The 26536-nt window shown below is 42.9% G+C and overlaps 1 protein-coding gene across 8 annotated transcripts in view; it reads left to right on the top strand.

Annotated features, from left to right (window-relative positions):
* Nucleotides 1–4128: 4128 nt before the first annotated feature.
* LOC105568302 (homeobox protein 5-like) overlaps nucleotides 4129–26536 on the top strand; it is a 277344-nt gene continuing 254936 nt past the window's right edge. For all 8 annotated transcript variants that reach the window (XM_012023870.1, XM_012023869.1, XM_012023866.1 and 5 more), the window contains exons 1-2: nucleotides 4129–4314; nucleotides 12272–12440. In XM_012023870.1, coding sequence (XP_011879260.1) covers nucleotides 12273–12440 — 168 coding nt within the window. In that variant the 5' untranslated portion in view covers nucleotides 4129–4314; nucleotide 12272. The remainder of the gene's footprint in view (nucleotides 4315–12271; nucleotides 12441–26536) is intronic.

Raw genomic sequence — 26536 nt, 5'->3', positions numbered from 1 at the left:
TGCCAAGGCAATGAATCGCAGATTGACGCAGGCGTCGCGACGTCCGGCCGCGCGCTCACCCCCGTATTCCGCCCCCTCTTTCTCCCGCCGAAGCGTGCCACTGCTTAAAGCGCGCACCTCGCCCGGTTCACCCCCCCGTCCCATCCCTACTTATGACACAGACGGTTAAATTCGCCAAGTTTGTCGCATTATGATTTATACGGGGAAATTCCGTCGGTGTCGATTTTGCGGGCCCAGACCTCGATACGTCTCTCTCCCGATTGATCTCAGAATCGCTATTCAATTGTATCTCGTGTTTGGATTTCGTTACGGATGAATATGCATGCTTCGCATCGCGACACTCTGATATATTCCATCTCGCGTAATCGACAATATTTTCTGAAGGACGCTCGAGATCGGCGCCGGCTGCTTTACAATTGTGTCGTGTCCCCACGGCATTTGTCTTTAATTAGAGATAATCTGTTTACCTCTGACGTGATTCACGCTTTTTCTGTCAATTTTAAAAGAGCTACCTGTGTATATCGTTCGAAATACGTAATGAATCAGTGAAACGCTACGCTCGTTATAAATGTTACACACGGTTACGGTCTACGTATTTTAGAAATCTGTGTAAAGTTACACATTGCATGAGTACATATATTGCGATCGATGTTAGTTTCGTTTAATTATTTGGCAAAAGTTTCGAGCTTGAATAATGCTGCGGAATCTGTGATTGGATTTTTCTGCCGCGAGCCTCGAAAGTTAATATCCAGAATTTAACATTTACAAAATACGCGAAATCCAAATTAACTCTAACGTCGGCGGCTGCACAAATCTGGAATCTCGTAGATAGAAAAGCAATTGTATAAGTTGTGCCATTCAAACTTCCAATTTGGAGTGTGGATAGATAATTGCGAGATGCTTCAACTTAAATTGCGTTGCGATTCGACATAGTATTTTCTACTTCCAATCTAGGATTCTCCTCTTCTCACTCTGCTTTCTTTTTTATAATACTTGTTCAAATGTGATATTTCAACGAAAAGTACTTGTCTTTTAAATAAAATGTAACCCTCAGAATTTGCCACATAATTGATAGATCGCGGTGTATGTTAAACATTAATCATCGGCAAAAAGTAGCCGTTACTTTTCTGAGCGCAAGTTATGTTAAAATGCATAAGAGCTAGGTCATTCGTAATTACTTTTTTCTCTCACTATTAATGTTAAGCTTTAGATATCGCGTGCGCAGAAAAATACCTGGGGGGTCAATTCTTACACTATAGTGAAAATGCTAAAAGTGAATAGTTTTGTCTATGTCTAACTGTTCCCTTAAAAAGAGACAAGGCCGCTCACTTTTAGCAGTTTCACTATGTTGCCTGATACAGAATTGATTCCCTGTACGCGGTTTTACGAAACTGTTTAAAGCTCGAACGCTTGATCCTTCTGCTTTACATACGCGTGATCGGTTAAAATCAAAGTGTGTCAATTTCGAGTTGCGTGCTCGTCGGCTATGGGGCCGCGTCGGACCGCTCCAAAGTTCGCCCCGCGACTCGGCGGACGGTCCGTGCGAGCCGCGTACATTAGTATACGTAGCGCGCATCCCCAGGGCAGGGGAGGCGAGTAAGAGAGAGAAAGAGACGAAGAGTACAGGGCAGCAGGAGGGTGGAAGAAGCCGCGCGCGCGAGATATATATACAGCGTATGTCGCGGTGGCATCGTCGTCGGCTCGAGCGGTGGGGTCGGGTGGAAAAAGTTGGGTGAAACTTGAAGGAGAAGCGGAGAAGGAAGCGCGCAGGATATACGCGGGGGGAAAAGGGTGGCACGCGCGCTGCGCGGGCGAAGCGGAGAATCGGAATGAAAGGAGGGAAACGGGGAGTTGGTGGGACACGGGGGTTGAATCTGGAAAGAAGAGGGAAGTTCGGCGGAGACGCGCCGTAGGCAACACATCGTCGGGTTGCTACTGGTAAGCGTGGCAGCGCCGAAGGTGATCGCGACCGGGGTTGAACAGTGGTAGTAGCTACGCGGCGACGTTGGTGGTGGTGGCGGCGATGGTAGTGGTGCGGATGGTAGAGCGGTAGTGGTGGATCGGCTTGTCCCGACGCGCGCCGGGAAAGTTTCGTCGAGAAACGCGGCGCGCGCGGAGTGTGAGAACGCGCGGCGGCGGCGACGGTGGTGGCGGCGGCGGCGGCGGCGGCGGCAGCGGCGGCGGTGGCGGCGGCGGCGGCGACGAGCGAGAAAGAGGGCCAGGGAGAAAGTTGGGGGTGAGTCGCGCGCGGGGGTGAGAGGCGCGGGATAGAGTTTGGAGCGAGAGTCCGGAGGACGGCGGCAACGCGATGCGGAGGCAAGGTTTTCGTCTCCAGTTCCCGCTAAGCGGCCGACAGGTTTGGAACGAGCGCGCGGGCTACGGCATACGTTCGTGCGACACGCGGGCTAGCGTGTTTCACTCGTTTTGTATATATGGGCTACATATATACATATAAAAGGGGTACATATACATAGCGTGCGCGTAGTGGCGGTTGTCGGTTAAGGGAGGACGTCGGCACACGTGGCCACGCGCTACCAGCGACGAGCGGCCCGCTACCACGGTGACCGGCACGCGGCGTGGGACGGTCGGAATCGCTTGCGCGGGGTTCACGCGTGCTACCGCGGTGGTCGAGTTCACGCGTGGCACTACGGCCGCGGAGGGTCGCGAGCGAGCGAGCGAGGTCGACGAGCGCGCGACCACCCTCCTCCCACCGCGCTGGTCCGCGTCTCCTCTTCTCCTTCTTCGGTGCGTCCGCGTCCTTCTCTTCCTCCTCCTCCTCCTTCTCCTCCTCCTCCTCCTCCTCCTTCTCCTCCTCCTCCTCTTCCTCCTCCTCCTCCTCCTCCTCCTCCTCCGCCTCCTCCTCTTCTTCCTTCTCCACCTTCGCCGGCTCCTACTCTCGCTGCTTCGCCTCTCTCTTCCTCATGTTCTCTACCCCTAGTGAGATATTGATTTCCCTTAGCTGACTCCCACGAGGGCAGGCGGCAGGCAACCAGGTACGGCTACCGTGCCACGAGTAGACAGCTTCCGACAATCAGAAAGAAACCATCGTATGCACTTGGTTGATCTATACTGAGCGGACGTAGCCTTTCGTCCATCTTCCTCCATTTGCCGATGGGACTTGCTTTTTCAATTCCACTCTATTCGGTACAGGGGCACTTTTCCAAACATCCGCCACGTGCTTCGTGCGCTCGCGCTATTGTTTCTCAAGATTTCCATTTGAATCACTAATGGTAGGAGAATGCTCGAATGCACCCCCTGGTCGCTCTAAGTGAACTCCATACGTAAAATCGGTGTTTTAATTTCTACGCAATTTACATAATTAAGCATCAATTAGGCAAATAGAAATTTTATTACTTATTGATAACCAAGTACGCGATAAATTATTTATCGTATTTATATACATCGGGGATTACGCATTAAAACAGCATTGTACGGTTGTCGTGGATTATCTGTTATTCAATTCCTGACTGTTGTTCGTTTAAAAGTGTCATTGAAATGCCGAAATAGACGGAGCCTCGCGTTTAATATTCAGCTCGCCGTTCGTCCGAGAATATTAGTTTCTTCCCAACTATCCCCGCCGCCTCGCGAAGTAAACGCTCTCGCGTAGCTGTTGTTTGATAATCTGTAGATGTTTCGACAAAGTTTCGCGAAGTGCGCGGCCATGTTGGTGCCTGCGCATTGCCGGCGCCGACGAATTCGCCGGAGTGACATGAAACTTTTTTATTTACCGCGTTCGTGCTTACACACAGAGACAGACAAAGGGGGTGACTGGGGGAAGGGGGTGGCTTGGCCGCGCGGAAGGAACCGTTTCCCCTACTCGAAGTCTACCTACCTCGTATATAATCGCCGAACCCCCACCCCCACCCCCGACCGACGTCGCCGCCGCCGCCGTCGCCGCCGCCGCCACCGCCTGCCGCTTTCCAGCAAAGTTTTCCGGAGATCCTGGAAACTGCGAGAAACGACGAGGGTGAAGAGGGGTCGCGCGCGCCCGACGGAGGGGAGAAGCGACGATCGCTCGCCACCCCCGTGCGCTCTCGCTAGCATCCCTTTTCAGCGGATTCTAACCTAGTAACGAGTTTTGCTCTGTCGGTAACGCCAGGACGCGTGCCAGCTATAAAACGTGTCGCGTGCTGCGCTGACGGGAGGGATGAATAAAGTGGAGCACGACGCGAGATACGATTGCCGCGGGATGACTTGTCGTAATCGCGCGTATCCTGCGCTCTAGCTCACGGGGATGTGCGGGACAACGTGACGGCGTGTAAATCGCGCGGATAACTCGGCGCATTTTGGCGAGGTTTAATCAAGACGCTTGAGGTATGAATTATTTCGCCTGTACTTGTAAGTAACGATTAAGTCGGCCGGGCCAAGGGTCGGTGGACAAAGATTTTCTTTTACACGCGCGGCAAGTTTCGCTACGTGTCGCGCGTCGAGCAGAACGCTCGTTCTCTCGTGTACGTGTGTCGTGCGTGCGTGTCACGTGTGTGCTTTCCTGCTTACACCAGTCCGAGTAATCCGAGAACCGATTGTGAACAAGTCTCGGCGATATTTCGCACGGTCCGGCATGCCACGAATTTTGTTTCCCCTTTGTCCTCCTGTGTTCTGAACAAGCGCGAGACCGGCCGCTTCTCGCGTTTGAACTGTCGTAATTTTTCAGTATTGCGCACATTGTTGAAATCGAACCAACTCTGCTCCGCTCATTTTTGCAGCGTTATTCCCGCTAACTCTGGTCACTTTGTAAATTTTCTATTTCTTTATCAAATCGAGATACGCGAGCCACGAGCTGCTTGGACGCTCGACGGAGCTCGGGCGAACGCGATATTTATTACCGGAGCAAGCCAGGTCAGCTGATCGTCTGCTGGCCTGACTATATAACGATGCTTGTTGCGAGAGTATCAACGCTTTTGATTATCGGGATTCCGTGCGCGCAGACTCAATGCGAGATTAATCCTCCGCGAGGGAACCCCTTTCACTACGAACTTGCCAATACCAATCCGTCGCACGTTCGAAAGTTTCGCGAGCGCCGGAAACTTTTGCGCTCGCTCCGCCAACCGAGTGAATTCTGTCGGAAACCAAAAACTCTAATCCACACCGCACGATCAGCTACCAGTTTGACGTAAAAAAAAGAAAGAAAAACAGATCGATTGTGAATTGACCGCAGACTTCAACTCAGACCTCGGTAATTGACGTAATTAACAGCTGCTACTGTACAAATTTTATTTCACTCATTTGCATTTAATGCGGCTTATTTTCACAGTGAAAGTTCGACTTGGTTTCTTCTTTAATATTCTTCCATCGTGCTTTATACGACATTTTAATGCGTTGTAACGTTAATAATACATTTACGTTAAAAATGCTAGCGTTTATTAGCTCGCGCCGCTTAAAAAATATTTTTTCGTCGAGTCAAATACACCCCACATGGACCCTGTAAGCAGGAAAACTGTCATATCGGATCTTCTTTGTCGTCCCGCCTCATTGTTTTCGCCTCAAGCTTTCATCGCATTCACGACGCCTGTTTCACTCGCGCGGGACACTACGAAAGAAGAGCCCCGGCGCTCTTTGCTCCGGCATACGAGACGCATCGTAAACAATGTTCCGGCCGCGTTTAGCAGCGCACGCGACGACGCGGCTCGATGCACGGCGTCGTCAGAGAGGTACTAATTAAGCCGACTCCCGCGGTGTAATTCCGCGTTGCCGGCATTGTGCCTCGAATTCCACCAAGTGGCTGTTGGCCGGGGCCGCTTTTCGAGTCTCCCGGAGCATGGTCCGAGGCCTTTCAACCCCGATTCCATGGCGCGTGCGTCTCGTTCCCGGCATCGTCGTCGACGTCATTGTTGACGTTCACGTCGTAATCCTCGCCGTTTTCCGTGTTATTCCTCGGCGTGGAATCTCGGAGCAGCACAGGTTGCACCTTAATTTCATTTCGTCTCGCACCTTCTTCGCGGAGTATCATCTCGGATGAACTTCGTATTTTCCTTCGTGTCGCGATTCTTTCGTTCCCACTTCGTATTGCGCGTCATTGTAATGTGCACGATAGCCTGTTACGAAAAGGAGCGCCGTTAATTACATGAGAAATCCCAATATTTTTTATTTACGTTTTATTCACGTTGGAACATTTAGGAATAATATGCGCGCAAGCTCTTGCATCACAAATGTAAGTGACTGCAGTTTTGATTAAGGAATGGAAGAGAAAAATAGTCTCTCCACCGTATTACATTAATGTCTTGCGAAAGGAATTATTATTTATCAACAGATCACGCTCGTGCACTTATATTGATTCAGAAATTATACGTTTTGCTTAGCATAAATGAAATTATTGCATACACGGAACGATACTTTCGTATCCATTAGTGTTGTTGACTTTACGCGATTTTACATTTGATATTTGAATTTTTCTTTGCTATTTACATGTGTGTGTGTGTGTGTGCGCGTAGGTTAATAGAATATTTTTTGAAAATGATATACGTCATACAAATAAAACTTGAATCACGCGATAAAAAATGCATTTCTGAGCTTCTTATAAAAGAATATATCTGTTTACTCAAAATGACGATAACAAGGCGCATTCTATTCCTGCGAAAGCTATTTTGAACACATGCCACATTTCTCTTTTTATTCCATTTTGGACCAGCGTACGATAACATGCTGTAATAGGAGATGGTAAGAGGGATGTAAACTTAATGGAACAAGGATAGGATTTGAATTTAAATAATGCATTCTCGTCCCAGCTGCACATTTATGAGATCTGTGCGAATAAAACTTATTCCCTTTTCGTTGACACCATTGCATCAAATGGAAATAATAACGCAGATAATTTTGTAATGACCCGGAGAAAGCTTGACACCCGGGATTGTTTCGCGGAAGAAATAGTGCGCCAGCGTGAAAATTTTTGTGGAGGGCTTAATCTTCGTAATTCTTTCGGGATTTCGTACTGTTACGTTTGCAGGGGGGTTTGCAATACTCGCGACGAAAGTTGGAATCGCGTCGTTGAATCGGCACATTTCTTTATGAGCTCAGTCAACCGTCGATCCCCCGCTTTTTTTTTTATGGTTTCTATTTCTTTTCTCCATCTCGCTCTCTGTATCCGATGAACGTCGCTTCAGAAGTTCGGTACGTCGAAACTTCGCCGAAGCGCAATCTTCCGTGTCGTACACTCCGCCGTAGCGTTGGGGGAGTACGAATCTGTCATAGTCATCCGCATCTTCTGGACAGTTCCCCCGAGCAGATCTCTGTTTTCAACAACAATATGTTCGCGCATACCGTTTGTCACGGAAATTTCGACGGTGGCTTTTTGCCGGCAAACATATACGAATGGAAGGTCCGAGTCATTAAAGTCTTTGTTTGCCGGAAGAACTGACGTTTCGGAATGAGCGATAGCGACGATATCTCAAGTTACGGTATCCGCCCGGCAGTCGTCGTCGTGCTGACTCTCGGCGAAAAGACTCGAGATCGTCGAGAAGTTGCGGATGCCGGGAGAGACGAATGGGAAGTAACGGGTAGCCAATCGTGCGGCTATAATAGCCACGCAAAACTAGTCGCAGAAGTATTGGCACGGGGGCATCGGATGCCCGATCGACCGGGACTCTAAGTTTGCATAGTCAAGGGTAGATAAAACACGCAAAAAAGAAAAAAGAAAAAGGAGAGAGTCGGAAATCATCTCGGAAGTATCTTCCGTTATTTGCGATTAATTGATGATCACGTTTCAACGGTGTAATTTATAAATGAAACAGCGGAGGTCGCATGAATAAAAATGAATCATACGCTCCGAGAGGAAAAGCATTTGTTCCGAAGAGCGTGAAATAAAAAGCGCATATCTCACTTCGCACGAATAATCCTTTATTTTCATATTACCCTTTGGTTTTATTGATTTGTACGTAAACGAATTTGTCATCGTTTTCATTGTGTCTATCGATAATCTAGCCGTATCAATGCGCACAGATTTGCCGTGTACAATTTATGGTTGATTTATGACTTTTGTAATATACATTACAAGATAAAAAGTACATAAATAGAATCGCAGACATAACTCTGGATACGTTTTACCGCAATAATGTGTCTGCACAGATGGAATAAATATATTTCATATACCAATTTTTGTAGCATTTGCTATAAATTATTATATCGATGACCGTTTCAATATATTGTAAATTTAGTAGTATTTAATCTGGAGTGTTCTAAACTGAATATTTGATATCTGAAAGGATAGTCTCGTAATATGAGACAGCAGGTTTTTCAAATTTAATCACAATTTTTTCGCAATAATTACACGAGTAACCTAGCAATCAATTTTGCACTGAACAGATTTCACTCCATGGGTAATAAATTCATGGTGGATCCAACAGATAATGTCTATTAATTTAGCAGAAATCCCGCTATCTCGTGTATTAAGAATTTATCTCATGATAGAGGACTGTCTTTTACTATTGAAGAAAACGCTTATATGAAACCACGTTGTGGACGTGTTTCAATTGTTACGAATTTTTATCGACGATAGGAAGGTTCGACTGCGCGAGACGATGATTTCGATAACCGTTCTCAGTCTCAGCCTCTTACTCTCAAACTTGCAGCATCGGCGTCAGCCCACCGCGGCGGCGAGAGTGGGGAAGTTTACGTCGTAAACTTCGGGTCTTAAGGGTGGAATTATAGTTCGGCGAAGCGAGCGCTGCGCTACGCAGTTGTTACCACGACGAGCGCTTTAAAAGTTGGTCCCGGCTCTTCGTGTCGGTTCGAGGGGGTGCAGGGAAGTGGATTCCGGGGGATGGGGAGCGCGGGACGACGTGAAAGGAGGCGAGAAGGGGGTGGAGACGCGGTTAAGTTGCCAGGAAACTTTGGTAAAACTGAAAAGTTAATTTCGTCGTGTTAAATTACTCGAGCGCCCGGGCATTAAACTTGCAAAAGTTGGTCGGATGACTGAAATACGTATCCTCCCTCTTCTCTTCCTCCTCCCCTCGTCCCCTTCTTTTCCTCGTTGCTTTTGCTTTTGCTAACTGATCTAAGACGCGAAAGGATAGTGTGATTTGATTGCTTGCTCCGAATTGAAACGTTGAACAAGGAGGAACGAAACACTGCAAAGTACAAAATCGTTTAATCCAAACAATTCAAACTCGTTAATTCACGACCCAAGTATATTCTAATATTCTACTCGAAATATATTTTGGTATTAATTTATCTTTATATCATCCTTTGAATGGCCATAACATTGCATAATTGCCCAATTAATTAATATTCTATTATTGCCTGTGTGTCAATTACATGAACATTAGTGCTCCATTAAATACATTTATCCCCTGCACTGCAGTTGTGTTGAATTACTCTACTGTATGTAATTTTATCGCGACACTCTAGGTTACAACACGTACCGATAACAATATGTGCAATACATACATATAACTCTTTCGAAAAATCAATAACATTTAAATTATAGCGCGATATAAAGAGTTAAAATTATTGTAGGGATAAAATTTCGGATATATGTTAAGTAATAATAGGATTCTAATTAAAGATAGTCAAATTTTAATTAAAGATAATGAAATTTTAATTTTAAGTAAATTGAACTTTTTTTTAAAGATGTTCTTCATTCGCAGATAAGTTGAAAGATGTTTAATATTGGAAATTTACGAGTAATAACTTTTTATGTTTGCGCTAAACAAGAACTAATTTCAAGTTGGTCGAAAAGTTTACAGAAATGTTTGTCTATTAGCCCGAAAACATCTTTTATAACTTTTATGAAACCTGATATTTAATAGTTGTTAATATATATAAAGTTTTATATGTTTAAATACTCATCAAATTAGACTGCTGCGAAATGGCATGTCTTCTAAAATCTGCTAAGCGAATCCATTGCAGATGTGATCGATCACACTTTATTTAATTCTCAGGTCGCGTTCCAATTCGGTTGAAGTTCACAAGAGTACGATCGTAACAGGCTATGCACGTTTATGGCAAATCGATTGAGAGGAAATAGGAAGAAGCGGAAGGAGTTGAGTTATCGTCTTGCAAAAATCTATTTATTCGTGTGATTTATTGTAGATGCAGTGAATTTTTTATTGAAAGATCGTAGATAATTCATCGATATGTGAATTGAAACGTAGGATCATGCGATCAGATATGCCAGTCTTCTGAAATTCACCAAAGAGTGTTTTAGTAGTAAAACCGCAAGACATCGCACTAAAAGAGACTAATTACAAATCACAATTATACAATAAAGTCTTGACCTTTAAATAATTTGGATTTATCTCTGACGAGTTTCATATTAGAAATTCAATTGCTTATACATCTGGCTTATATATTTCGCATAAAAAATTATAAAGTAAAGATTTACACTGTAAGATTAACATAAAAAAATCCGTAAGGCGCATACAGCAATTTATTGAATATGCATGTGAGACCCTGATATATCACTGACACATGATAAATTTTTTTTCACAAACTTTTTATCTATTATAAACATTGCCGGTTTCACATATCAAGGACGGCTAATTAGAGTTATATGTATGCATTATGGCTGAATGCGTCTAATCGATCGGTACGAGCGGTCGTTGCGACTCGGTGATCAAAGCTGGTAATATTTGCAGCGTATCTACTGTGAATTGCATCAAAATTAATCCCAACATATTCGTTACCGTTCCATAACTGTGTCCATATCCTGTTATATATTCTTACCCATTAAAAGAACGATTGAAATAAATCGCGTAGGCATCGTCCGAAATATTTCGGCGGTCATAAATTCTGCTACGTCGACAGCGAGTGAACCGATTATATGTATATTCGAGAAATATTCGTTGACCTAAGCAGCCGATGGTATTTAACTGGAGATTGCATGCGCGGAAAGACATAAAATGGGCGCGGTTTTATTACAAGCTGCGTGCAAAGGACGAGAAGCAATTTAATTAACGATTGTAGACTTTGCGCTGTTACCGCGTGTGTGACGTACGGTTTTGGTAGCCTCGCTTGTAAGGACATCCTCGCTTTTTTTCGCCGGCGATTTGGTCGGTAAGGTCACGGTCGTAATCCTCGTCGACACGTACACGTGTTTGCAGCTTGCAGCCCAGCAAAGTGTACGTATTTCCGCACACGTGTGTACGTGTGCGCGCACGCGATGCGGCGCGTGCGTAAATACGCGAGGGAGAACAAACTTTCTCGACGGCTAGGGGTGAGCTAACACATCCCCGCATACGCGAGGTCGGAGATGTGTTCCGCGCGTGGATTCTACGGAACTTATGCGAGAGTCTGAAGAGATTCTTTTCCACGAAACTCTATCAAATATTTGACGTATGATACTTTAAAAGAGAATTAAAAATATCAATTTTAACGCAAAATTCACTTAGCTCCGTCACATCTGAAAAGAATATTACAAACATTAGGAATAAGAAATTATATAAAATGTAGCTTGAAACAAGTGCGGATATTTATGTGATCAAGGGCCGATTTTTCCAGTCTCTTGGTAAGCTAGCTAATAATTAAATTATACGTCTATCTGTGTCTAATTTGAAGGAAAAACAACGACGTATGAGTTAACTATTAGTTAATTCACCAAGAGGTTGAAACAACCGGCTCTCAATTGCATTGATAATTGATTTGTTGATAATAAAGTGTTTAGATGATTTCGATCACGCTCTCGCATAACGTTAGACACTATAATTCTATTCACCGGTGCATTTTCGCATTCTGTAGAACGGTCGACAATTTTGTAGCTTATCTAACAACCACGAAAGCCCGGACATCCGATATTTGGATAATCCGAGTTTGGATGTAGTGAAATCACGGCCGCGCGATTGTGTGGCGGTGAGAGCATGCGCGCCCCGAGCTCTGTCTCCCTTTACGAGTCGGTCGCCCGTCCTTGTCTCGGAAAACTTTCCGGTGATGAGCTTTGTTGGTCGTTTCCCCAGCAGGACGGAAAAGTTAAATGCGAAAGTTTTATCCGATATCCAGTGCCTCTGCGCGCCTGGAAAAAGGTATCTACGCATGGCTATCGTGCGGCTTGGTCGCGCGATTACAGTTGCGTTTTTTGTTTTACAACAGCCTCGACGCTCTTATAAATAAAATTCGTACAACGACATGTGGTTCGCGATGTAAGACGTTAAAAACGGTGCGGGTTTTTCCAAGTACTTCTCTCTGACCGAGCAAAGAGTTAATGGCGTGGATTCCGGAATTAAAAATATACAATAAATCCCGTGTACGCGAAAATAACTGTAGATAATAGTGCTAGATTTTGGTTTAATTATTCTGTACATTGAACATGTTTCACGTAAAGTGCGGATTTGTCTGTTAACAGAATGGCGTCCAGGAAAACGAGGAAGAATCACTCGATACAGCATCTGCTCGAGTTGCCCTCGAACCGGGAGTCGAAATTATCGCGGTTTCCCGTGAAGGAGCAACTGCCGCCGTCCATGCCAACCCCTCGGCAAGTTCCGGTGACCGTGTTGCATCCCTCTCCGAAAAAGGTAAGTGGAACACAGAATAATCCGCGGGTAATCCGCGACGACAATCGTACGAGCGTGCAAACTCTGTGAAACTCGCGCGTATAATTCGCGCACACAGACGAGCGACATTGTCACGTCTGAGACGACGTCGGCAATATTCTAAAACTGTGCAAATGATCGAACTTAATAATAGAACGTCGAAGAAAAAGATCGCCCTACTTTTTAAGGACGACATGATTATTATCCCGCGCGGAGAATAATCGTTGAGGCGCTGGCTCGTCGAGCACATCGAGTTAAAAAATATTAAGTGATCTTCTCGAAAGAATTTCCCTCCGTGCGATGCTATGAAATATCTTTTACGCGTCATCGCGAGAGCCGATCCGTTTCTCACGACCTCTCGTAATTTTTCATATCGCGAAATTATCCGTACGAGAAGGGTCGAAAATGTCTATTAATTATAATGTAGCAGTATAATAGTATTTAGGAAATCTCAACGGAGATTAGAATTACCGAAAGAAGGATGAACTTTTTTTGGGGTTGTTATTTTGAATTGTTATTCGCGCGTAGAGTACTTATTTATTTATAAATTTATTTTTGGACCTCTCTATTTTGCACTTGACTGACTATTAGAAAGTTGCGAAACGAGGCCGCAACGTAAAAAGATGAGATCTGCGAGGAACGTAAAACGAAACGATTGTAACGGCATAAACCGCTGACGCTTCACATTGTCACGGTAGCTTTTTTTATCGATCATTTCGTACGTGGGACATTGTTATTACTCGTATAAATGTCGACGCAAGCTTGAATCCGTGAGGCACGGCGGAAGAGATAATTTTCAGCTTTATCACTGCCATATTGGCGGTCTTGCATTCTCGTTAAAAATGCTTTTAGTCTTATATGACAAGTTTAGCCAAAATTAAATCCGTTGTAGAGAAGAATGAATTAGTAAAATTACGCAATCTATATATACAATTTTTACACTATTTTAAAATAAATTATCTTCAACTGAATTTTACAAAATCGTGATCTAAATTAATAAAATGTAACGCTACTTATTATACATTGATGATAAATTTATGTATTACTTTGCATTGGAGAAAAATAGGATACAAAAGGTGGAACATTTATTCATGTTGCAATATTACTGAGCATTTTACAAAGCTATCCGATGTTACTATTACATTCCGAGTTGTAATTCATTATATAAATATATAAACGATTTTATTATTTAGCTTTATTCAGGTTTTTACAAATAGCTGTATTTATATTAATAATTATGTATTGACGTTATGGCTCAATATAATTATTATCAGAATTAACTTATCTTCGTGTATCTACAAAATATCTGCAACATCTCGTTAAATTTTGAATTTTATCAATATTGAAATATTTTAATTATTATCTTACCATGGTTTATACTATTTGAATCGATGCATTATATTATACATATACATGTATAAATCTTTAGATTCATATATCACATAATTTTCATTCACTTTCTTAATAATAATTATTTATTTGCGTCGTTAGACAGTTATATGGTTTTTCAAAACAGAAATAACAAGTAACCATTATTATCTCAAATGATTATACCGACATACCAGTTTATTATCGGCCGATAAACGAGATATTCTTCGTTATTCTGTGCTGACTAGGCTGAGAACTGCACGTGTCCCGACTGCGTTTCAATCGATAAGGCAAAGACTGCTGCCGACGAAGTAGAGCCCTTCTTTAGCGTCACAGGATCACAATTACAACTCGGAAAAATAAAAAATCAAATTTTGATAATTGCTTGAAACTTTATATTACTTCCAAGATTTATCATCAATTTAAAATAAAAACAGAAAATTTTATTTGAAATTATTGTTTATTAAATTTGATATTGCAAAAGTGTCGTTGATAAACAAGTTATAATGTTTACTTTTTACGAAGTATATTTGAATTATTATCATAGAATATAACGGAACGTATAAATGACACTGACTCGCAGAACATTGAACGTAATTGCGAGAGGTCTTCCGCGAAAATAGGGATGGGGTGCTTTACGGGAGTATAATTTGCTATTGAAATCCTGTGAATGGAGGTACGGCAGAAGCGTCTTGAGCATACGCAAGGTGTTGGGCGGGGACTGAATTTATGATAATTGCATAAATCAGAGCTTTCCTCCACAATAATCATAATCTATTGGGATAGTTGCGCGAAGTTAGCTATTTAGCCGTCGGCAAGGATCAGGGGAAGGAGATCGAGGGGTTGCTCTGCCCGGTCCTGAATAAGATAAAGCCCTCGCTGAGATTTGAACCTGGGAGGGAAACCATTCTTGTCACAAATCATTGTAGATACAGCGAGTTGGATAAAAATAAATATATTTGACACTGTACTATATACTGCGTTGAATATATTTATAGTGCAATTATATAAACATCTGCAATAATTGTTCTACAAAAAAAATTTAAGGCAACAGCCATGAAAATCTGTAGTATTAGAAACAATTTTCTCTATACATATTACGAGAAAGAAAACAAATTGTGTAAGTAGATTTTTGAAGATCAATAACAAGTCTTTGGAGCGACGAAGTTAACAGATGGTGCCACAGAGGGTGCCACCAGCAATGTTCTGGCGTTAGGGGTTGCGATTTCTTGTTTGAGCTCTAACACTCTCTAATCTCTTGCGATAGAAGGCAATAATTATTATAAAATATTCTCAATGTCAGTAACAATGTAGCGCAATTTTCCATGATTGCAAATCAACTAAATATTGAATCGTTCTTTAAAATGTAAGGTGAAGTTTATAGATAATTGTAACCTTTTGAAATTAAATTATTAAAAAATTAAGTCTGTTACATTTTTGTCTAATCTTATATATTCTAATAACTTCCGCTGATTCTGCTGAAAAGAACGGATTTAAGTAAGAAAATTGCGCTAGACTCGGAATATTTAATTTCAAGCAATTGTTTTCATACTTACGTGGGCTGGTAATTGCCTTTCCTTGCGGAACCTAAATCTTTCCTTATTGCAGAAGTACATTTTAAATGATCGCATCCAACTCGCGTTACCGCCAAAAGTTCGGTCATCCACGTCTTATAATATTACCATATGATACGGGAAGCGATTAGGGGTCGTACATTGTTTAATGCTTTCATAGGGACGAGTGACACCCCGAAGTTACCGAAATTGACCTTAATGCATCCGCTTTTAGTGGCCGGTGACGTTAAAACGCCATCAGCCTGGCTTCCCGTCTATGGGAAATCGACGGCTGACTGTCATTTCCGAATCACTAGTGATTTCTTTATTAACGGCACGAGTCTTCGCACGGGCGCGCCGCTGGAATATTAATGTTGAAATCTTCGCCGCCTCAACTTTCATGATCGTTACGGTTACGATTACGATTACGAGCAGCCGTTTCTCTTAAAGGCGAACCCTTATCCTGCGCAATATAATATTCTTTCGACGTATATAGATAATCCCTCATATTCTCGATACAATGATGATGCGCGTTGCAATTAAGTAAGCAATTATTTCAATAGAAATGGACATTTAATGATAGAGATTTTTGAAAGCAGTTTAAATTATGTAAAGTAATGCAGTTGCCTTCGTCTTTTAATTAATAAACATTACAGTATTAAAATTTCACTTCGTTTATCACGATGGAGAAAATATAGTTAAAAAATAGATTTTTCCCTCTCTCTTTCTCACTCGCTAACAAAGTAAACAAATACCTGTTTGGGCACGCGCTAATCTCAGGGTAGGTCGGAAAACGCGGCGTTAAAACACCGGAAAGCCAGCCCCAAATCCGCTTAAGGACGCGTATTTATTACGGACGTCTGCTTCGCCTCGACCGCTAACTCGTCTCTTCCATGCACGCGGTGTCACAGTTAAATATTCGGCTTAATTTTTTTACGGGCTTTATTCGACTGATACTACATCTCATTTTTATTAACGAATAATCTATTCGAATCGGCTAAAAAGATTTGTACAAATTGATAATTTTATACGTACATTTTTGACTGAAATTATGCCAAATTTTCTGATGTATATTTTTCAATACATGTGCGTTCCATCACCGGCCTGTCAATCGGCCCTGCTCTTCGGAAATGTTCTTCTTTGTATTTTGCAAGATACCGTTAGCGACTCTCTCGGGGGAACCTGAAAAGATGAAGCACAGTACCCTTTAACTTTGTCGAGCTGTCACGTTGATCGGGGTTGGAACGAACCCTCCAATTCACTCGGTGGGAGTAGCCACGCGGTTGAGTGAATTTTTATGAATGAATGCGCGAGGATACGCAGATCCAAGGCTTTGGAATGTGCACCCTGTTTTCACCCCTGTACCTATATTTACGACAGTGACTCTCAGTTGAAAATTTTATCAGGCGTTCGTAACGAGGCGGTCGGGCGAGGCAATTTTTTAAATTAGTCGCGCTACTTTAAGGGACGAAATTCCGCGTTAAAAATAGAAGCTTCCGGAATATTACTTTGATCACTGACGTTCCCTAGTGACACGCTTTTTTTATCGCCTTCTAGAACGTAGTAACCAAAAACGATTTGTTTAGCAGGATGTGACCCGAGGATCTTTCTAAATTTTATTTCACAAGTATATATATTTGAAACGGTTTAACATATCCTTTTATTTACGCGTACTTCCTGTAATGTGAAAATAATAATTGTGCACCGACACCGCTATACTCTTTAACTACAAAGCGACTCTTATTTGCTGGAGGGTCTGAGGTTGAAGGTGTTAGCGGCAGTACAAAAGAAGACTTCACCCTTCATGCCTAGAGGGGAGTTTATAAAAATCGTGTCAATTAGGCTTCGAGAAAGGAAGACAAGCTCGGATACAGTGCTCGACGAGTAAGGGCTTTTAATTCCTGTTATAAAGAGATCACTAGCGGACAATTTATTTCTCGAGTGTTGTCAGATATCATTTCCCAAAAAGGCAAATTTTTTTAGATATTTCATAGATACATAGTTTTCTCTACTATTATTAAAATAAACGTGAATTTTTAAATGTAGAATTGGTATTTTAATGGAGAATGTCTCAAAATAATAATTTGTTTATCAGTTAATGAGTAAACAACTGCTTACAAATGCAGTATTTTTAGATAACAAGAGTATCGTTGAAACTTGACAGGCATATTCTTTAATTAACACGTTGAATCGATCTTTTGATAAATTAAATTATATCATATTTTTTCTACAGTCTTAATATTTAAAATTTAATATTTTTATATCTAAATAAAAATACGACTTTATTTAAATAAAATTCATCCAAACTTCAGTGCAATATCTAAAATGATATTGTTTTCAATTTCAAGTTTGACTTATACGAGTATATTCGATATTTTTAGTAAGTAGTTAAGCAAAGACAACACTCGAAAAGTCGAAAGTAGTCTAAGAATATGACAATTTAAATTTGTTCAACCTTTTAAAAAGCGAACTGTACATTTAAATTTTTCATAAAAAAAGAATTTCTTAGAATTGAGTTAGAGGTCTGTATTTAATTTACGATTTATTCAACTTCTGATGCGCGCGCAATTAAAACTGCATTGTTTGTACATACAATGCAGTCGAATATGCGTATCTTGAATGAAAAATAATAAAAGTAGGAGCGCTATTGTAATGTTATGTTCACTTTTCCCGTTTAACATTATTAACGTTGAACATTCGCGATTATTGCCTCCTTTTTGCGCTTTAATTTCTGCTTGATTGCGCAAGGAAGAGAAATGGTTTTACTTCGGGCGGATTTCTCTGTACTTGAATGAAGGTTGTGATTGCGTTCAGTGAAGAAGGGAGAAGCGTCGATCGGCCTAGGTACTGCTCCGGGCGAGGATTAGCCCGTGGGGTATTGTAACGTCGTAAATACACCCCCTTTTTACCCCCCGAGCTTTAAACCCCCTTGTCTTCGCTTGTCTCTCAACGTTCGATAAGTTTGCTGGCTATTCTCGTCGACATTGCCTCCTTTCGAAATGTAAAATAATTCTTCCCACGCTGTTTCCCCCCCTCTTTCGCTTTCTCTATTTTTAATTAATTAATAATCCTCATGAGTTTCAATTAAAGAAGAGTTTAATATGAACCTTATTCCGTAATTTTGATTGAATAATACTTTAAAATGAAGAGCGAGTAAAAGAGCAAAAGCAATAACAATTATTAAATTCAATTTCGATGCCATAAATAGAGTTTGACGTATTAAAAGTTATCCATAGGTATTAAAAATTTTCCGCATTTGTTTTTTAATTATTTAGTTTGCTTTTATTGTATTTTAAGACAATAGTTTACTTATAATAGCACGGTGACAGAGATTACTTCAATTGTTAAATAGTGAAAGGAAAACAATACTTATTGTATTGATACTCATTTCTCTAATCTTTTTAATAAAAGTATTCCATTTTATATTCAATACTCGAGCGATTTCCGTGTGAAGAAATGATAGCTCGTTTATCGATCGTTGAATTTTCCTTGATGTCTCTGGTATCAAATCCGATCACGGATCCATAATTCCAGCGGCGCGCTTACGAGACCGGGGGGCCGTGTAGTTTTTCGATGAAATAGAGAAAAGATTAGGGAAGGCGCAATTCGAGGAGGCACTTTAGCCAATGTCGTCATTTCGATACTTACCCGGCATCTCCCCCACCCCGGTTCTACGTCCCCAAATGATATCTCGGAGCAAAATCCCAGTCGCCGCGCGCGCGCGCTTATAGCCAGTAGAAATAGAAAGGGTTCGCGAGGGGCTCCGGAAGGACTGCGGGGTTATAATGAAATATAGCCTCGTTCCGCCTCGTATAAGACTGCATTAAGATTATACGTTGGCGCGCTCCTTGGCGACCGAAGACGGTCGAAATAAACGGGGCGGCGCGGCGGTAGGGCCGCGGTGGCTGGCGGCTAAGGGTAAAAGGGGTAAGGGATTCCTCCTACGGTGTTTTAATCAAGCCGGATTTGCTGCGGCAAGCCGTGGCTCCAACTTTCATTTTAGCGAACCCCGCCCTGACAAGCCGTGCACGAACGTTTTCGTCTACTTCCCTTCGTCTCTCCCCGTCCCCTCCCCCCTACCGCGGAGGTCCTATCCGAAGTCCTCTCTTGCGTTCGGCAACCCGAGATCTATATGTGTGTTTGCCCGGCATTAAAACGCTATCCCCGTTTTACGGGGACGCGTGATCCTGATCCCGTTCGCCTCCTTAAGAAGCTGCGTGATCGAAAAGGGTTGTTTTACGTTGAAACTACGTGGCACGCTGCTGGAGCGTGAAAAGTTTATTGCGTTTCTTCTGACAACATCTTGTTTAATTCGCTTTCGCCGCGTTCCGTCGCTGTGTATACAGTTTGAGTTATATCTTGTACCTTCACGCGAACATCTTATTGCAGTTCATTAAATTGATGAAATAAAGTAGGTTAAAATATGTAACTGGCAACGACGCTACGTAAACACTGTATTTTAGTAGAGAGGTAAAAATTTGGTAAATGTTTAGTTCAGTAGATGATCTAATACAAAATAAATTACAGTGTGAATCCAATGAATCCATCCCTACAATGTGTCTCATCAGACTTTGTCGTATGCGTTGCGTCCGTACGTCATGCGCGTCATCGTAACAACGGATGGGTTAGCAAGTATGCCACGGGATTCGCAATAATACATTATCGGGAAACGGTAGGGTGCTCTCTATTTCTATCCCGTTCTCGCGCGTAATGCTTTCGCATCGTAACCGTTTCTAGATCGCCTAGCAGAATTGTTTGTCGATTTCATCTCTTCCATCTCTCAGCTTAACTCTCTCTTCCTTTCCCGACACACGGGGTACCTCGTTTATCTAAGCAATCGATGCAATTATGCGCGCTTCTATCAGCGTGCTGTTCATCAACAGCCATCGACAGATTGCGATGGCAAGTTTATCAAATTTAGACACAAATCGTTTTGTTTTGTCGTTTGCACCGTACGATTCTTATTGGATAAAATAGTGATATAAATCACAAGTTGAACACTTGCTCGCAATAATACGAGAAATAAAATTATAGATTTTTTGAATAACCGTAAAGAAACTACCGTAATAAATATGGTGTTACATGATTTCATAAATTTTCTTATATTTTTTAAAACAAGGAGAATAATTTTTATTATTTTTCTATCCGATATTCTATATAAATTTATATTTTTGAAACTTTTGTCGGATTTGAAATCATGTAGGCAAATTGACACAGAAGTGTCTAACAAGACTTTTTCAGAATTTGCCTTAAACTATTTTCAAAACGAATAAATCATATTTTATTTCGATTAGTCGAGTTGTTGAACCTTGAAAACATCTGACGTATGTAACGTTTGTGTTAAAAGCTTTGGTTCCTTGGGATTAAACTTTTCATTCCAGAGTCTACGAGGCTTTATATTCCGTGCTCCACCACCTCCGCTTATAACTCGTATCGGAAGTACATAAGACTTTAACTCGCGCTCCCAATACAGATTACTCGTCCACCCTTTCTCGGAGATAAGAAACATCTAGCACCGTATTCCGTATTCTCCACTCTTATAGCGCAGGGCTGGCGCTAAGCCTCGGGGATCTACCGAGACTTTATATTTCGACATTTACTCCAGTCTACCGCCCCTGTATTTGTCTTTCCGCTGTAACCGATACTAGCAGTTGACGAATCCGAACTGTCGCCTCTGTAGACCTTGGCATTACGCATTTACTATTCACGCAGATTCCTCTAGCAATGGTAGCGCGAGTCTCTCAACTGTTACTTTTATCAACTCGTTATTATAGCCCTTGATTAAGGGAACGTATACATCGAAATGTTTATCTCCATTAAACTGTGGTTCTTAGCTGGAATGAATCGAGCCGGGTAACATTTCGCGACTACCGGACCCTGTATCCCTTGCGCAAAGTTTCGTGCTGCTCAGATTTAGCTTTTAGGGACTGAAAAGCCAGCCCGAGACTTATCACTCCACGATAACTCCCCTGACGAAGATACGCCGTGTAAGTGGAATTCGTTTCATCTTGACGCGAGCCGGGCGCGCGGAAAGGAAGGAAGGTAGGAAGGAACATACGGCAAACACAATATGGCGTCCGCCGCGAGAAAGCCCGGAGCGTTCCGGACCGGTCAGTATGCAATATGCTAAGGTTCTGCCGGCCTCCTCCCCCACGTCTGATGCCGTCCCACATCCCTCCCTCTCGCTCCTTCACGAATCCCTCTTTCTCTCCAGCCTTCTGGTCCTCTATAACCTCCGAATCCTTGGGTTTGGGAATTTAATTACAGTATAGTGCCTACATTGTAGCCCCAGCCGGCCCGGAAATAAACTCCCCATTGTCGCGGCACAAAGCTTCTATTTGTCACGAGACCTGGGCGTTCGACACCCTTGCGAAGCGCACCTCCCCGCCGTCCGCCACCTGCCCTTCGATATCGACCTTTGTACCGGAGCTTTGACTTACGTCGGTTTGGTCGAGCGAGATCGTCCATTCGAATGCTAATCCGATTATGGATGCTTTTTCAATTATGTACACGTATACATCTGTATCGCCGCGATTTCTCCGGGCGATCTCTCGAGCATTTTTATTGTTCTCGCGATACGAGTCCTTCTTTCGCTTACGTTCCATTGTTGAGTAGCGCGACAGTAATTTTCTAACAGCTGCTAATTTTCGCAAGGCGACATTACCTTCTGTCAATATTTTACGAGAGATACGAATACATCGCGGTCTCCGCCGCTCTTCTCATCGTACGTCGCGCGGTGCAATTAATTGGGAAGATACACACTTTTTTGTATCGCTTTTCGCACCCGCGCTTACGGTAGCATCTACTCACGTGCTTTTTCCTTCATTTGAAACTTGAAACCTCACTAACCGTAAGTATACATTTCCTCGAACGTGTAAGCTAGAACCCGTCCAACGCGCGCTCCATTCACCGTCTTACATTATAGAGGAGATTATCCGAGTAACCACAGCCTACCTTCTCTAACAATCTCCCTATTCCGCTTCTTCGCGAACTTCCATGTAATAAGTAACAACGCCATTTAATTATAAATGTTCGCATCCCTGGAACGAACTTACCTGACTCCCACCTTCGGTTTAATCTTAATTACGACCGAGAGGTACGCATTCGTACCCGGGAACTTAAACATCTCACGTAGCCAAAAGAATGATCGTATCACAAATCCAATATCTCCCTTTCCACGATAATAATTAGAAAATTATTATGGAATACCGTCATTTAATTTAACGTTGCAGTTTTCGAAAATTTAATAACGTGAAAAAATTATGAATCGAGGGAAAGAGAGCGAACTTCTGTTATAATAATATTTACTTGAAAATTTATGAAACACAGACGAAACTTTATTGTTTATTCGCAAGCCTGACGTGTAATTTACGTGCGAATTTCTTTTCATATTTAATGCAAAATGAGTTTACGTTCGTAAAAGAACGCACCTCTAAAATACTTTTTGTTCGCTGGTCTACATGTGAAACAGTTATTTAATTATTTTCTCGCGACAAGTATGCTTTCGGATGTTGGAACTTTCGGAACCTCACTTCGATAACATAAACGTTACAAAATTTGCTACTAATTTATACGATGTGTGCGTAGCGTCGACAGTTAACGTTAGGGCAGTCCAACTTGTCGTACGATGAGTCGCATCGAGGGTCCGAGGGTTTAATGACCACAACGTTCCCCGACGATTGTTATCGCGCCACGGCACGCGTCTTCGCGCGTGATGTCGTCAAACTATCGCTACCCTCCTCGCGCGATCAAGGGATGATTTTGTCTCCGGCGTAGAGGCGAGCCGGTCGGGTGGGATGGCTAACGTTTTGCCGCGGATGCGAGCGTGTTCCTCTCGACGACGCGCTCGATGTGCTCTCGCTGCTGCCGCCGTGAGGACTGCAGCGAGTTTCGCGGTGCAACGGAACGACGACAGATGCGTCCAGCAACAGTTTCGCCGTCGATTCCTCGGCCGAAATTGCCGTCATCGTCGGCCCATAAATATAACGAGCGTTCCTCCATTCGCCGAGGCTCTCCCGGCATCGGACCGTAAAGCCCCCATAATTATTCACTCGTCGTTAAATCGGCCGCCTACGCGGCAGTTACGGCTTCCCGTCTCGGCCGAGTATATACCGTGTATACTGACTACGCGCGCTTCCACGATGCACGCGCGTGCTACGGAGTGTTAACGTTTGTTCCGGGATTATCGTAAGCCTTGAGAAACAACACTCTCAAATTTCCACATCTTCATAAAATGCTTACAAATTCATCACGCATCACGTCTAAACGATCGTCGCATCGAAATTACCTGCGAAAAGTGATTGCAGATTTTGTTAGGTGAACCCTTCGTTGGCAAAAGTACGCGAAGACCGAACAAGTAATATGAAAACGAATAGAGAACGGAATTTTTTTCACTACTGCCTAGTGGGCAGTACTTCATTTTATTGTCTTATTTGATCTTTATAATGCACCAACAAGGCTTAATGCCCCAAAAATGCCTAGTAATGCCCAGTAATGCGGCAAATCTGTACACCATAATGCGGTTTACCCCTCGACTTCAAATATTGTGTGAAAAAATTAATTTTTCCGCAATTGTTATTCTTAACAATTACGGCTCTTTAAATAGTGTCTTCATTTGCTCTGTTAAAATTACTGTATGTAATTACTGAAATATTGAATCTCTCGCAGAAAAGTGTAAGTAGGATGTTTCTGACATTATTATGATTTAATTTGAATCCATTCATAGGGCGGATAAATTAAAGTTAAAGTTTAAGTACCGTAGCTATCGGGATTATAAGTAATTAAAACATTGCCCTCACCCGATCCTTTTAATTAGCCAGCGACATTATCTTTTCGATTTCCGGTATGCATGCGCTTGTATTCCAATCTCCTTTGGCAGGCCGTTAGAAACGGAAAGGCAGGGGGGAGGGATGGAAGAGCAAAAAGAAAAGAAGCGATCGAGGGGCGCAAAAGTTTTCGATGAAATCGCGAGTACCCTCGAAACTTGCCGGTCGAAACGGTCGAGCTGGCGGATGCACGAGATTCGGACGGAAAGCGAAAACCGTTTCGTTATAGGTGGATGGTGTCGGGCTCTTCTGGGATGCAGGCGTAGAGGGGAAGACGGGACGCGCGGCGGCGGAACGGGCCTTAATTGCCCGCGAGTTAATTAAACTGTAATTCAATCGCGCGAATTCGCCGATGTTTTATCGCGGCGCGACGCGCCGTTAAGTTCGCGCGCTCGGCGATACGCTCGTTACGGAAAGTATATGGGACCGATGCGTTTTGCGTACGCCGGGCGGAGAGACGATGGTAATTTACATAGGGGGTGAATTAAGTTTAAGTGCTGTACATTAATGGAAACTCAAATTACCAAGAATTTAACGCGATGTCTCGGGGCATAAGCAAAACGATATTTTAAGAAAACGTTTCAACGTTTCGCCTCAGCGTCCACTACGTCGCTTCGGACCAAATTAAATTTAGCGAATAAACATCATTAACTTGCAGGAAGCAATTCTGTTTAATTTGCTTGTGCCAATTACATTCTGCGTTTCTGAAACTCGCTTAAAAATTTATGCAGTTCTGCCTCGGATCTGGAAGGGCCAATTCGATCATTTTCCCAGGATGTCTCGTTAAACAGGAAAATGCGGTGCATCTAATTAATATAGTAATTAGTGTCTTTCGCTATCTGTAGATTCGATTCGAAATTAGCCCTCGTGTCAGAGCTCGTCCGCTGATAAATCGAATGTCACGCGCGAATTTAGGCAGATTACGCCAGTGGATTTCTTAGGCCAGTGGCGAGGTGAGGGCAGCGAGGGCTGCTTATTGTAATTATCCCTTCGAAGTACGTACAGCCTACCCTTGGCCAAAGCCCCCCCCCCCTTTCCGCACACGCTCCCGGGCTCGATTGTTCTTGCTCGTATGGCACCGTGCGCCACGTCTATGAAATTAAGCGTACCACCCTTCTTGCCGAAAACGCGCCCTGTTCCGTCAAGATTTCTCCTCTCCCCTTGGCTCCCCGGCCCTCCTCCCGCCGGTGTATCCAGCGCCCTTAATTTCTCGAAGATAATTGCCGCCTCGTCTCTGTTAAACCGTCGCGATAATCGATGCGTCGCGCCACCGCCGCACCGCGATTGATGACTTCGCTCGCGCGGGCGCGCGAAACGCAAAACGAAATTACATTCTTTCGAAAGTCCTGTCTCATCCTCGGCAATTACCCAGTCAGGGAACCTCCCTCTCCTTGCCCACCGCCCTTAGAGTAGTCAGCCTCGTTACTCGATCCGTAATTTGTTACTTATCTAGAACGAAACTTTCGATCGCCCGCGTCTCCCGGGATATGTAGACGAAGTTTCGTCGCCCTGGGCGATAAATGAGCAATTTAAAACAAGCTATTCAGCCGCGCGGGAAAACATTATACTCGGCTGTCACCCTGCGTTTTACCTATCGATAAAATAAAAAATTTAATTTACTTAAAATAAATAGCAATGGCTCGTATGATCAAAATCGAAGTAATCATAGAACGGGCTCGGAGCCTAGACAGAGTTGTAGTGTCCAAAACATTTTTTTAATTTAAACATAAAGTGAATAGACGTTTCGGTCCTAACTGGACCGTCTTCAGTACATAAAAAAGGAAATTTGCGCACGATAGATAACAGAATACAATTGATACAAGAAATGACGCGGTCGATGATATAAAATATGAAAAAAAATAGAGCGGTCACACACATAAAACGCGACGCAAGTATGTGTAACATAGTAATTTTTAAACGAAAGTTGGAATCGTATTGACCAGTATCGATGACGTTGCCAGAATGAATTAATTTACTTTATTATTAATCGTTCTTCGTAAGATAATTGTATGCTGCCGAACGATCAACTTACATCACTTAACGAGATGAAATTTCAACGTATGAAGCCGAATCGCTCGTGCCTCGTACGAGGCATTATTGAAAAGTCTCGTGATTACTTTATAGCCGTGTACATGAATGATCGGTACGCGTGTGGCACATGAATTTATTGAGAGACCTGCATATGCAACGTGGAACGGAACTTTGGTGGAATGTATATGTTCATCGTTTTTTTTTGCGACCGAATATGTAGATCACGTACATTTTTCGAAAATCATGAATTCGCGCCACGTACCGGGTCTTGCACTTTGTTGGAATGTTTGACTTCGTCGGA

Source organism: Vollenhovia emeryi, unplaced genomic scaffold, assembly GCF_000949405.1.
Source record: "Vollenhovia emeryi isolate VEMERY1.0 unplaced genomic scaffold, V.emery_V1.0 DF939130.1, whole genome shotgun sequence".
In the NCBI taxonomy this organism is placed as follows: Eukaryota; Metazoa; Arthropoda; class Insecta; order Hymenoptera; family Formicidae; genus Vollenhovia; species Vollenhovia emeryi.
This window is presented reverse-complemented; position numbering and strand designations above follow the sequence as displayed.